General features: G+C 51.1%; 1 protein-coding gene across 8 annotated transcripts in view; it reads right to left on the minus strand.

The window, feature by feature from the left end:
* Positions 1 to 1,447: 1,447 nt before the first annotated feature.
* HOXD3 (homeobox D3) overlaps positions 1,448 to 13,637 on the minus strand; it is a 31,868-nt gene continuing 19,678 nt past the window's right edge. For 3 of the 8 annotated variants that reach the window (XM_071747269.1, XM_071747267.1, XM_071747271.1), the window contains 3 exons: positions 9,393 to 9,476; positions 5,409 to 5,954; positions 1,448 to 4,920 (listed from right to left, as the gene is read on the minus strand). In XM_071747269.1, coding sequence (XP_071603370.1) covers positions 4,169 to 4,920; positions 5,409 to 5,904 — 1,248 coding nt within the window. In that variant the 5' untranslated portion in view covers positions 5,905 to 5,954; positions 9,393 to 9,476 and the 3' untranslated portion in view covers positions 1,448 to 4,168. Of the gene's footprint in view, positions 4,921 to 5,408; positions 5,955 to 9,392; positions 9,477 to 10,183; positions 10,379 to 12,114; positions 12,259 to 13,637 lie in introns of those variants that run through there. The other 5 variants (XM_071747274.1, XM_071747273.1, XM_071747272.1 and 2 more) reach the window with 4 other exon arrangements.

The raw sequence follows: 13,637 nt of genomic DNA on the forward strand, positions 1-13,637 counted from the left end.
CACAGCCCTAATAGCCCCAGCAGCACTGGCCCCTTTGTGCTCCCTGTCTGGCTCCAGCTTTTGTTCCCAGGCATGTCTGTGTGGTAATGCTGGGCACCTGGGCCTCTTCACAGCACATCACACCACAGCTCAGCTCAGCACAGCACTGCACTCTGTGCCTTCCCCGTGCTGCCTCTGTGTGCAACTTCTGGGCACACACAAGGATGGCATCTAAATCTAAGCTCCTTCCCTACCCAGCTGAAAACTGCCAGAGAGGTGCCCTTTTAACCTTCTTTTTCCCGATCTGTGTAGCCCTTCCTGTGCCTGGATCTCCCTGCAGGCTGTTTCACAGGGCTTCACATGGGGGTGGTGAGGTGCAGAGACCCCAGGGATGGATTCTGCCTTCAGACTTCTTGCTGTGGAGCTCCATTGACGCAGTTGGTCCCCAAGAAAGTCAAGGGTCTTTCAGATGGTGTTGGTGGGCTTCCTCTTTCTCAGCCAGCCTTCCCCCTGCCTGCCTAGTCTCCTGGGTGTGCAGCCAGCTGACTCCTCTTCATGTGTGGACAAGGTTGCCTGCAGCCGTAGGTCACCCAGCCATGGTCCCATGATTGGTGCCTCTACTAACAAAGCAGGAGGCATTTGGTTTTGTTTTCTCAGCCCCACACAAGTGGCACCTGCAAGACAGTGACATCCATGAGAGCCCCTGCCATGCCTGCCTATGTTCCCCTGCCCCCCCATGCTGCTTATCAGGCCCTAGACAGATGGGACGCCCCTCAAAAAAAACAGAGTGCAAAGGGGTAGCTCAGCCCTGTTCTGACTCCACAGAGCTTACACAAAGCCTTATTTCACTTTTGCAGCAGGGAAGCTGCTGCAGCCCTGTTAAAACATAGGTTACTCTAAGGGCCAGACCAACCAGGGGAGGTCCAAAACCCACTGATCTGGACAGGACAACCTGCATGGCCATACTGCAGTTCAGTGCAACCCTTATACCTCTCAACTGGTGCTGTAAGCAGGTCTCTAGCCCAAACATTGTTGTAGTGCTGCCAGGATTTATAGACCCTGGCTCAGTCAAACTGTTATGGGCCTAAAGCATATGGAGGGAGGAAGAAAGGAGGGGAATGGGTGCTATGGCAAGGAAAGGCAAGGCTGGGATCAGCCCTAGGTCTGGCAATAGCTGACAAGTTGTGTTTTAAATGGATGACCACAGTTCAGCACATCAGATGCTGTTGCAAAGGAGCTGAGTTCCTACGGAGTGCAAAAGGGGGTTGGTTATAATATATGGGTTTTAAATGATGGGCCAAGAAAAAGCCTAGCTTGTGCCAAACTGTCTCTCTCCTCTAGATTGCTGATGCTTGTACAAACATTGTAAAAATGCCAGCGAACTTGCTAAAGTAACATTACTTCTAATAATTAAGTTATCATCATGGACTTCTATTGCATTACAAACAAGATGCCTCTGCCAGAGTCATGAAGGAAAAAGTGAATTTATTTACAAGATTCCCCCTCGCATGCGCTCCCCCACTGGAAACCAAGTCTGCAAATCCTGTTTTCCTGCAAAATGGACATAATTCAGGGCAGTGTGCCTCAGTTACACCATGTTTGTGGTCAGGGTTCCTGTGAAACCCTTTCTTCCTCAGGCCTGGGGAAGGGCTATCTATAAACAGCCATTTCTTTCTTAACAAATTTAATGAAGGACTAATAGTGTAAGTCAAATCAAACACTGTTTGAAGAACAGTCTATAGAGCATGAAGGTGAGAAACACTTGGGAAAAGTACACCGGGTTACCCGGGGGACATCCCTGCAGAAATGGTGCTGCGTTGCCGTATCGTGTATGGAAGCAGGTGATGCAAAATACATTGTGTTTTGAATAACACCCAAAAACCCCTACATGGACAATTTTAGTCATTGATACATTGATTACAGAAAGAGATACAAACATATATATATTTATGGAATACTATAGAAGTATAATGCACCAGTGGTATTTGGCCCTACTTTTTGCATTGTTTGTATGCTTTGTTTACTCTTGGATGTAGCTGCTAAGAAACAATTTGTGTGAAAACTTACATAGTTAACAATTTTAGGGCTCAAAATGGTTAAAATATGTCTCCAAACAAAGTTGTTTATTCTGTTCTGCTTTGTATACAGATCTACAACACATATCCAAATTTGCTTGCATAAAAGTGAAATTGAACAAAAGATACACTTCTCAACGTAGCACAACATTGTTAGAATTGCACAGAGGGGAAAATAAAACCCTAAGTAATATTTTGAATCGTTACTGTCCAGCCAAACACAAATACCAGAAGGTGAGGAAGAAAGCAAGGAGGAGAAAGAAGAGAAGAAAGAAAATTTGTCTGTGTTGACCAGAATTGGAGGAGTTAAAATATTTCTCACAATAGGAATGCCAGGTCCTGTGATTAAAGGATGAAGTGGGAGCTGCAATGTTTGACAAACTCGGAAGTGGTGCATCAGACGGTTTGGTGAGGGATACAGAAATTCGGATTAATCTTTAACTCGACACTTTTATAAAGAGATAAGAATGATATTCTCGGTGCGAAATGTACGAACAGGAAGAGACTTTAATGACAACGTTTACAAAAGGAGTATATCTGTAAAGCCAGCCAAGGATTCAACACAGCCACGTAGCTAGAGAGGAGGAAACACCAGGTTCAGAGTATCATTCCTTTTTTTCTTTTTTTTTTTTTTTTCCTTCCTTTTCTATTTTTTCTCCTGTCTTTTTTTCTACTCCTTTTTTTAATTATTATTATTATTATTCCCCGTATTAGTTCTCCCGTTGATGGCAGGGAGAAGCGGCTGTGAGCTCTGCCGTGTGCAGAGGGGATGGGCATGTCCTGCCGGGCGCGGAGAGAGCCCAGCGGCACCGGCCACTGCCCGCACCCCGCCTCGGCGGCTCCCCTTCGGCTGTACGTATATGATTGTCAACTTTCTTGCAAAGTTTATTTTTATGAAAAACAAGAGGAAAAGATCGGGATTCCAAAGATGTCTAAAAAATTGATTTATGGTTAGTATAAAGACAACAGTAGAAATAACAAAGGAGGCGGCAGCTGCTGCGCGGATTGCTATGGAGACACTAATGAAATTAGCACTATCAGAGGGTTTCTAATTTTTCTGCGTTCTAAGCTTCTAATTTCTTTCCTATTTCAAGTAGCAAGGGTGTAATTAAAAAAAATAAAATAAAGATAATAAAATAGCCCACCGAAATAATAATAATAATATGTGCGATAGATACCCAGTCAATAAATAAATGTGAACCTCACCGAGGTTCTTGTATGCAGGATTTGATCTAAAACAAGATGGCCAAGCACCCCGCTTTGTAGATCGCCTCCTCAAAGCGGCTGCGCTTCCAGCTAAAGGTGGCTTCACCCGGCTGAGCCAGCTGCCAGCCAAGCCACCGAGGTGTTCGAGGGGGAGGCAGCCCGTTAAAAATAAATACTTTAAAAATATTTTCGATAATTTTTTTTCTAAGTGTAACGGCTCTTCGCGTGATGCCACGGTTTGTTTTACTCTATTAATGACTTACGACTTGCTGTCTTAATTAATCCTTACATAAACTACAAACACCAGCCACTGTTACAACTGTTCAAGACTATTCTCTCAACTAGCTCAGACCGAATATACTAAATAGGTGAAATGTAAGTCACCACGGACCTGAATCGCTCTCCCGAAGACTTGGTGAAGAAACTCTACAAATACCCACATAAATACATTAAGACGAGATAAATAATCATTGATACAAAAATGTCTCGCTTAAAATAATAAATAAGTATCATTTAGTCCGATGCGATCCTTAGGGTACGGAAGAATTCATAAATTAACTTCTCTGAAATCAGCTTAGGCGCGGGCGACTTCCCACAGCTCATGACTGGTCTAAAACACCTCAGCATGACGCGCTTCTAACTCTACGGCATCTCTAAAACTTACCTTCAAGTACATCATTACCAGCTTATCAGTCCCCTCGGTTTGTGGTATATTGCACTGTCATGCTTAACACAGCTCTAAGAAAAAGGCTCCTGCTCACGTACCTACTCTGGGCTGAGAAGAAAGAAGGGAATGCTAGGGGAGACAAATCCACTAACACTGTTGGCACTCGAGAGCAAAGTCACACTGTCCCGTCAGAAAAGTGAGGTAATCGAGAGGGGAGCGGGCCCCGCCGGCCGCCGTCCCGCTACAGATGCGTGAGCTTGGGTGCCTCCTGCATCCGTCCCTGAGAGGTGTGGTGAGAGGAGAGGTCCGTGTAGGTGGGGTGGGGGTCGCAAGGTCCGTGGTGGTGGCCACCGGGGATCTGGGCGGCGCAGCTGTAGTCCACGCTGGCGGAAGAGGGGTGCTGCAGGTGCCCCAGGTTGAACATGGGGCCCGAAGCCGGCATGGAGTCCACGAAGTTGCCCCCCACATAGACGGGGCTGCCCTGCAGGCTGGGGTTGGCGAAGCCGCCGCCGCCGCTCTGCATGGGATGGGGGTCGTACTCCGCGCCCGCGTAGCGCTTCTGCTGGGGCAGGCAGCTGCTGAGCGGCGCCGTGTAGGCGGCCAGCCCGTACATACTCTGCTGGGACTTTGCGAAGGAGGTGGGCGAGGGTGCGTCGTAGCTGAGGCTGTTGACGTTGGGGAGCTGGCTGGAGTAGCCGCCGTGGGTCGGGCCGCTCATGGGGGGGCTGCGGTCGGGGGACTGTCCGACTGGGGAGTGCATGATGCCTTTGGCTTTCTGGTCCTTTTTGTACTTCATCCGGCGGTTCTGGAACCATATCTTGATCTGCCGCTCCGTCAGGTTCAGCAGGTTGGCCATTTCCACCCGGCGCGGCCGGCAAAGGTAGCGGTTGAAGTGAAACTCCTTCTCCAGCTCCACCAGCTGCGCGCTGGTGTAGGCTGTGCGCACCCTCTTGGAGGCCGGCCCGGGGGGGCTCTTGTCCTCGCAGCTCTCTCCTGTGGGGAAGAGGCACAAAGAGCGGTTGGTTCCCCCCGAAAGGCCCCCCTTCCAGGTCCGTCGGAACCCCCTGCCCCCTCCCGCTCTGCCAGCGCCCGGGGAAGGGGGTGCAGAGGGCCCGGGGGCGGCCTCCCACCAGTCCCTGCCCAGCATATACACACCCCCTCGCAGCTGTCTCCCTCTAAGGGTCCCCCAGCGACCGCCCATCCAGGCGCTGTTGGAACCCCTTGAGGCAGGGGCTGCCGCCGCTGGGCTGGCAGGGGAAGCGGGGCGGAAGCCCCCAGCCTGACCCACCTGCACCAACCGGCAGTGCTGGGGGACCCCGGAGCAGGGGGTGGGGGCAGGGGCAGCTAGAGGAGGAAAGGACAAGGCACAAGGCCGGGGTGCTCAGCCCGAGGGGTGCATCCCGAGGGTCTTAGGATGGATCCCTTGACAGGCAATGTGGAGTGGACCCCGTGGCGAGGGAGGTGGGGGGATGCCAGGCTACCTGAGGGGACGCAGGTGCTTTTCTGCTTGGAGTTCTGCCGGGATTCCTTCATCCAGGGGAATATCTGCTTGCTGAGGGTGGCGGTGGATGAGCCCGAGGAGTTGGGCCCCCCCTTGGCTTTTTTCGGAGGGGGCGCGCTGGGGGGAGGGTTTGGTGGGGAGGAGGGCGGTAGCGCCGGGGGCTGCTGCTCGCTGATGCCCGGGGGCTGGCTCCCCCCAGGGCCGCCCCCGGCCGTCCGCATGCAGCTCCCGCTCAGCTCGCTGCCCTTGTGGGCTGGGGCACGGCCGGGCGCCGAGCCTTGAACGGAGCAGGCGGACCCAGGGTACTCGCTGTCCAGGCCGGCCTGGCCGTAGGGCTGATGGGCCGCGCCGTAGGGGTAGGCGTCGGCCTTGCTGTAGGTGTAGCCCCCGAAGAGCCCCGCGTTGTCGTAGTAGGCGGCTTTCTGCATTCTCCGTTCTGCGATCGCCGAGGCCCGCGGCCCCCGCTCAAATAACATTGACCGCTGCCCCGCGCCTCACGTCGTTGGCCCGGGCCACTCGCAGCCACCTAAGAAAGGGGACAGCGGGAACACAAAAGAGACCTTCATGGGGGGTGCGCCGGCCGGGACAGCCCCAGCACACCCCACAACCCGGCAACCCCATCCTCGGCTGGGCCTGTGATCCCAGGGACAGCAGGGTGGGAGCAGGGGAGACACCGGGGAGGAACTGGGGATGTGTAAGAAGGAGCAGGGGATACCAGAGAAGGACCAGGGGGCACCAGAGGAGCAGGGGATATTCAAGGAAAGAGCAGGAGATAACCAAGGAAAGAGCAGGCGAAACCAGAGAACTGAGCACAGGACACCGGAGAAGGAATATAGGGAACCAGAGAAAGGCCAGAGTCGGGGGAGCAAGGGACACCAGGGAAACCGAGGCACACCAAGGGCAGAACAGGCCACACTAGGGAAGGACCGGGGGACATCAGCGAAGGAGCGACCCGAGAGTGATGAAGCGGGGGGAAAGAGGGATACATTGGTGGGACTTCGTAGAAGCCACTTTCTTGAGACAATCTGGGGGGACGTTTCTTGCTTTGTTCTGTCTGGACCGTTCCCACACCAATTTCGCTGTGTTGGCCCCTAGTGCTGAAGGCAAGGGCTCTCAGCGAGCAAGGCAACGCCGCGCTGGGTGGTGTCCCCACGGACCCACCGGTCCATTTCGGCTGGTAGCCCCCGGCATCCCCGCGCCCTCCCGCCCGCCACGCGTGCGCACGGCCGCGCATGGCTGACATGATGGATTGAGCCTAGGCTGCGGCCGGGCAGAGGCAGAAAAACCCCATCCCCTTTGTAAACCCGGCCTCCTTCTTTCCCCTGGATTCTTCCGGAGTTAAAGTATAACCGGCGCCATTCACTCCCTTCACTTTGCACTATAAAGCAAGTCGCAGGTCAGCTCCCCTATTTTAATTCTGTGATGAATTAAAGTCCATCACCCAACGTTTCTCGACCCTTTTATTTGTCCCCAGTAGAAAGAACCTGAGACACTGCCGATCACTTTTAGGGGTTTCTCTCCTTTTTCCAGGCTGCAAACGTACGGTGCTCCCCTCCCCCTTCCTCCCTACCCAACCCCCACCCCAGAGGACCCCGGGCTGCTCAGCCCTAAAATGCGCGAGTCCCTTAGGGCAGATGTTTCTGGTAAGGGTGTTGTTACCTTTTCCTTTGCTGCTCCCGAAACTTCTCTGCGCTTGTTGCGAGATAAAAACTGTTCTGCGGCTGCCATGCGGCTTTTTAATATTCCCTGTTCTAGTTTTTCTTGTCGGATAGGGGTTTTCTCCGCCATTTTTAGTAATTTTGTAAATTAGTTTATACTTCATCTGGCAATATTGGTCTGTAACTCAACTTAGCTTACAAGTTTGATGTATTTCTTCAGGGTTTAAGTCTATTAACATACCATAGAAGAGTAACTAGATATTATGAAGTGTCCGATAATTACCATTTTCTAGTCTATGCATAAGCAATACTACCAGAGTATCGCTCTTTCTCCCGCAGCAACTGGTACAGCCAAGTACCACTGATTTGTTCTCTAAAACTGACTGGAGACGCGTCTGTTTAACCCTGAACAATCTCAGCGAGTTGTGATCCGCGGCCACTCTCGGCGGTTTATTCTCATTCACAGACCGCCGGGGTCCTTTTCTTCCCTGAACAAAAGCTTAGAATTCCGAAGCTGATGGAAATCGATAAAGAGCTGTTTTCCTTTCCTGGAAAATTTTAGTTAAAAAAATGACTATGGAAGTGGACCGTGACGATTCAGATGAGTGTTAATCCTCTATGATAATCCTGATGAGTCTTGAAAGTATTTTGGTACAAAATAACTCTGTCTTTTTTTTTTTTTCCCTCACTTCTATAACCCATAACATTTTCGGGAGCGGTCTGGACTAAAGACTTTTGTTAGCACAACACCGCCTTAAGCGTGGGCTTTTATGTGCCTTGTAAAATATAGTTCCCAAAAGAATACACAGAATCTTAAGAAAGAATATTGCTGTTAAGCTGTTAAAAGCCTTATTTCTTTTCTGAAATACCAACTGCTTGTGAACTCTGCTTGAACCTAAAAAGAAGGCTATGGGCCATAAATCACATGGACAATGCTCGACTGTTTGGTGGCTCATCTTTAGATCTTAAAAAGAGGGAGAGGGAGAGAAAGAGGGAGAGAGAGCCCTTTCCAGGGTTTGATTTTCCACGAGTACAAGGCCCCGGGTGATGTTTTTGTAGGTAACACCAAAGCAGGGGCTCAACACTTGGTGGTTTGGCCAGAAACAGCCTCCAGGGGAAAAAAAAAAAAAAAAAAAAAAAAAAATGTAGAGCAGTGACATCCAAATGGTGAGGCCGAGCAGTGGGAGGTGGGCTCGGAGGCACCGCGGGTAGGAAACCGCAGTGTCCATGTCTGTGTTGCAGATTTCCCTTCCTCTTCTCCAGAAAGGTTAACCTCATCTGAACTGTTAGACGTTGCACACGATAATGGATTTCTTTGTCCCGCCACTGGTTCCAACACTTTTGGAGGTTACCGACCCTCTCACGGCTCTATGTGAGGAGCAGCCGAGAGCCCACGCATGTGCGCGAAGCGCGACCGGCCCACGCTGACACCAGCCGCTTTCCTCTCGACACTTTCATATTAAGCAGTTCTCTACTAAAACTTCCACTACACTTAATTCTGCTTAGGATCAATATCTAATATGATACCGAATAAATAAGAGGCGGTGAGAGCGGCCAGCGGAGCGGTTATTAAAGCAGCCGGAGCTCTCAGGGTGCATATCAATGCACCTGTCATTGCGGTTTGTAACAAAATTTATGACTTCTAGCGCCGTGGCGGTAAACGCTCCGGCCAGGAATGAAAAGGAAAACACTTCCCAAGCCCCGGCACTTTCAGAAGTGCAAAGCAGCCGGCGCGTAGGAGGGAGCCCGGCAAAAGAATCCCCGACTCGGCACGTTTCCCGGCCGCAGGTCCGGGGCAGCCCCGTATATAAGGAAAGCGCTGGAGCCTCCGCCGGACCCGTCCTCTGTGCCGGGCAGGGGAGCCGGGCGGTGGGGGACCCTCTGCCCCGGGCGGGAGGCCGGGCACCCACTTCTGGGGCTGCGCCTGAGCCGGGGAGGGGGTCTCGCCTCTGGGGATAGCGGAGGGGCCCCGCAGAACAGCGGAGCGGAGCTGGAGAGTGGCTCCGGCACGGAGCGGCGGCCATCCTCGGGTCTCTTAAACCAGCTACGGAGACCACCGGGAGCCATCCGCTTCCCCCGGCTCGGTCCAGAGTTGGCGGGTCCCCAGTCGGGCCCAGCTAGCTCTGACCAGGGGCAGCTCTCCACGGAGCTTGCCGCGGGCTGTTTGGCGTTGAGGGATGCGGCGTGCTTGCTCCCAGTGTCTGCGTCACCGGACTGGGCCGATCACGGCTCCCCGCTCCCTTCTAAGGGCTTGTCGTGGCGGGGGAGGCGAGAGGTGGATGGAAAAGGAAATTTAGAGAACTCACCGCACTTACGTTTTTTCTTGATTTTTGACTCTAATTGGGTGGGTAGGATCTTCAGGTTCCTTTGGATAATCCGTGGGCACGGACCTGCAACAGAAGTGAGAACTCTCAGCGGAAACTGATTTGGTTTTGGACTTTTTTCCTTAGGAGTTTGTTAATAAATGCACCTCTCGTCCACAGCCCCTCACGGTGTCTCTCCGTCCGCGTCACATCTTTTACCAGACAAAGGACAGATTATTCTTTTCATTTATTAATAACGCTTTGGGAGAGGCGGGGAGCAAAGGAACGAGCAAAATACCCTGGCTGCGGGCCGAACCCAGGCAGGGAGGCCTGCCGGCTGCCGCGCTGCCAGGCCCCACGCACCGACAGCCTCCGCGGAACGTGGCTCCGCGTCTGCCTCCCCGGGCCGCCCGGGCCGAGGCGCGGAGAGACAGCATACGAGGCACGGGTGGCATTGCAGAGGAGATGCCGTCACCCCCGTCGGTCACAGCCACCGCACACGCACTCATGACCCGTTCCGAGGGAACAGAGCTGGTGCAGGTCTCTCTCCCTTCTTCCTTCCATCCCCGGGTAACACAGAGAGACAAGATAAACCCCAGCGCTGAAAATATGCTGCAGATAGTTGCGGCTCCAAACGAGCATTTTTAATTTGCTTTGCAACGTGTCTACTCAGGACTTTAAAAACTCAAGAGTGCCAGAAAATCCCCCACAAAGAAGCTCAGGTCGTTATAAAGACGATATCTAGCCACCATAAACCTTTGAAATGACCTTTGGCTCGTATAGCAATAACTCACCACTTAATGAACAACCAACGGAAGGGAATCCAATAGTTCACAACACAACAGATCTTAGAACTTTCCACCAAGTCTTCTCTCTCCTTACTCAAACCCAGTCGGATGCAACATTCCCCTTCCAAATCACCTTAATTTATGCTGGCAAACTGGAGTTAGGGAAGTGGAGCTTCATGATTACACATGATGCTCGCTCAGGTTCTTGGCCCGGGCCTGTCCCGGTAACATCTTATATAATACATTCGCGTGGGCGTACGTCAACTTTAAGTGCTTTATTTTTTTAAAGAGAGTTCATTAGAAATAGCACTTTACAGGGTGTATGAAGGCAGGGTAAGTTGGGTTGCACCTTAGCCCCTGAGCGGAGAGATCATAATATTGCAAACTAAGTCATTGTTAGCTGCTGTTGATTAACACGGTAAGTTTTCATTTTGTGCCTAATTAATTATCGACTTCACATCCCTTTCTGAAGCATCTCCTCAGCCTCACAAACGAGACCCTTCTTGCTCTGGACATGCTTTACTTGGAGGGAGCTTGGCTAAATGAAATTTCCACGGCCACAGGAGTAGCCCCGAAAGTTTGTACTGCAAAAAAGGGGAGTCCCAGCACGCCTGGGTTGTGCTCTTCTCCCAGCGCTGGTCCTGCAGAGCTGACCTCGGAGAGGACAGCTAGCTCCGGGTTTGCCGGAGCTAAACCCAGGGAAATCTTTAGGATTATTCAAGCGTGGGCCCGGTATAGGTATTATTGAAATTTTAGGTGAAGTTATAAGTGAGTGCTTCCATCGAGCCAAATGAAATGCTGCTTGCAGTAATTGGATTCAGCTGACTAACTTGGCAGGCTAGCAGCTTGGAGGCATACAGCTAAGAAAAATGTTCACTGCCTTTAACTTCTGATCGAGCAGAGCAACACGCAACAGAAGGAAAACAAACAAAAAAAAACCACCCCAACTTTCTCCCCCTCCCCTAGTCTCCCTGTCCCGCGGGACACCTGGGTCCCCGTGGAAGGCTCTCCAGGGTGACTCGGGGCAGCCTTACATCAGATTCTTCTCACCAGCACAAAGACGGGCTTTACGCGGGGGCTCTCTAACAAATATAACCCACCCGTTCGCCCGGGCTCCCGGCAGGCCACATGTCAGTGGAAACTGGCGTTCCTGGGAGAGCCAGGCTAGTTACAACAGCCCAAGAGGGACCTGAGCTGCAAAAGCATAGGGAGAGGCTGTATGGACGCTTCCAGCCCCCCAGTCCACCCAGAGAAGCACTGGTCCCCCCAGGCACCTTCCCACCGCCTTATTGATCAAACCGCACAAACACAGGGCAAGAAACTTCTGGGTAGATAAATATCAAGCCGTGCTTCAAACAGCGTGTAACTCGAAGGCATAAACATACCGGGAATATCATCACTAAAACAACCGGAGAAGGAAAACAAGCGCCACTGAGGAACAGAAATGCACGGCTAGGGAAAAAAGTACAGGAAAACACTTGGCGGGAATATTCAAGAGACCGTATTTAGGGGCTACATTACCGACAAACTTATTTTAAATCGCCCTTTACAAGTCAACACAGCTACCCCCTGCCCGGCTACCCACGGCAACGCATTAACGTGAGGCTCAATCTTACTTTGGCAATGGGAGCAGGTAGCAAAGTTGTCTCTCCTGCCGTTCCTTGCTTATTTATAGCTCCCTTCCTGAAACCACAGAAAATTTGGAATAGGATAGGGATAAACGCCTTCCCCTATCCTTTGGGAAGGAACACACATTTTATTTTAAAAACATAATAAAACGAAGCTGCAGCTTAAAACGTTTAAGGAGGTGGAGACCACTTCAAGCATTTGCAGCCGTTATGGGCAGAAATTGCAAACAAATTCCGGACAGTTTCTAAGTAAAGGCGATAACACAGCCCCTGTGGTTAAAGGTCCCATTTTGCCATGCAGTTGCTTACCTGTGTGTCAATTTATCATAAACCTGGGGTCCTCACTTTTCAGGATCTGCGCTTGCAGTTCTTAGAATATATCCTTCACCCTTTGTCTGCAGACAATACTCTCCTAAACCTGATCTTGCGGTTTTACAGATATTTCCATTCACCAGAATTCCCGACAGAAGGAAAACAATCTCAGACTGAGCTACCAATAAAAAAAGAGCGAGTAGAAATCGGAATTTGTTTGGCTTTGGGGGAAAAAAAAAAAAAAAAAAAAAGAAAAAAAAAACCCGAAAAAAAAACCCCAGCCCTTTAGCCATCAACCTCTAGGAACCCAAGGCAGCAATTGGCCGAGTCGTGCTTTGTTTTGGTTTTAAATCGTGTGGCCATTGATAAATTTTGGGGGCGAGCAGGAGAAACCCCTTTATAATCAGAAATATAGGCACTGCCTTAAAATACAGGCATATTGGGCCACGTGATGGCAGGAGCAGCTCGCCGGGCCGAGGCTGGCGCACTCCCCGCGGCCACCCGCGCCCTCGCTCAGCGGGGCTGCCCCCCGCGCTCCTCGCACCGGCCTGGCTCCCGAGCCCTCTTTCCTCCCGCAGAGCTCCGCGCCACTCCGCACCCCGGCGGCGCCCGCACTTACGCACCCCGCGAGGGCGGCGGAGTCAGCCCCAAGGTGAATTCCGCGGGATGATCCCAGGGCTCAGAAATTCCCGGCCGAGAAGGAGGAGGTATTTGGGACCGGCTGGAGCTGAGAGTCTGCGCCCAGGGCAGCTCCGCAACAGCGCTACGGAAAGGCGCTGGGGCTCAACTGGCTTGCGCGAAATTTTATTTTCTCCTTCTCCTCGATGGGAAGATGCGGGACAGCAGGGACTACCCCTGTTTGGAGCCTAAAGAAGCGTTGGGGAAAAAAACCTCACGACATTTGTGCGTATGTGTGTCTGCCCTGAGCCTGCCTCCCCTTTCTGTGTGTATGATGAGACACAGAGCAAACCCGATGTATATCCGTCATGTGTGCCCACAAAGCTCCCCAGAAATTCCAGTCCAGAAAAAAAAGAAAAAAATATTATATGTATATATATATACTCCTCTATATGATTTTTCTAACATATCTGTAGCTATAAATACACCACACCTAATCTAACATCTGCTATGATTTCATTACCATCCAAAGCATAAGGATGTGACAGTAACGTATTACCTTACAATACTAACCGTAAGTGCATTGTAACATTTATCTAAATTACATTGCTTTTCCTGACTTTGCAAACCAGTTATAAAAAGATTGGAGTCCAGTGATGGAAACATAAGTTCAATGTAAATTATTGTGTACGGCTTCGGATTTATAATCCTATATTTCTTCGAAACGATGCACTTACATCTCGCCTGAAGTAAGAGGTAATGGTTCTTTATATCCTTTTCCGTCAGCCATATATTTCGTCGTCTGGGTAGTTTTGCAAAGCCCCCCATGCTCGCGTGTCTGTGTGTACATACAGCAACCCCTACACGCACAGCGTGTTCTGCATATTTGTGTACATACACAC

The sequence above is a fragment of the Heliangelus exortis genome, chromosome 6 (genome assembly GCF_036169615.1).
Source record: "Heliangelus exortis chromosome 6, bHelExo1.hap1, whole genome shotgun sequence".
NCBI classification, from domain to species: domain Eukaryota; kingdom Metazoa; phylum Chordata; class Aves; order Apodiformes; family Trochilidae; genus Heliangelus; species Heliangelus exortis.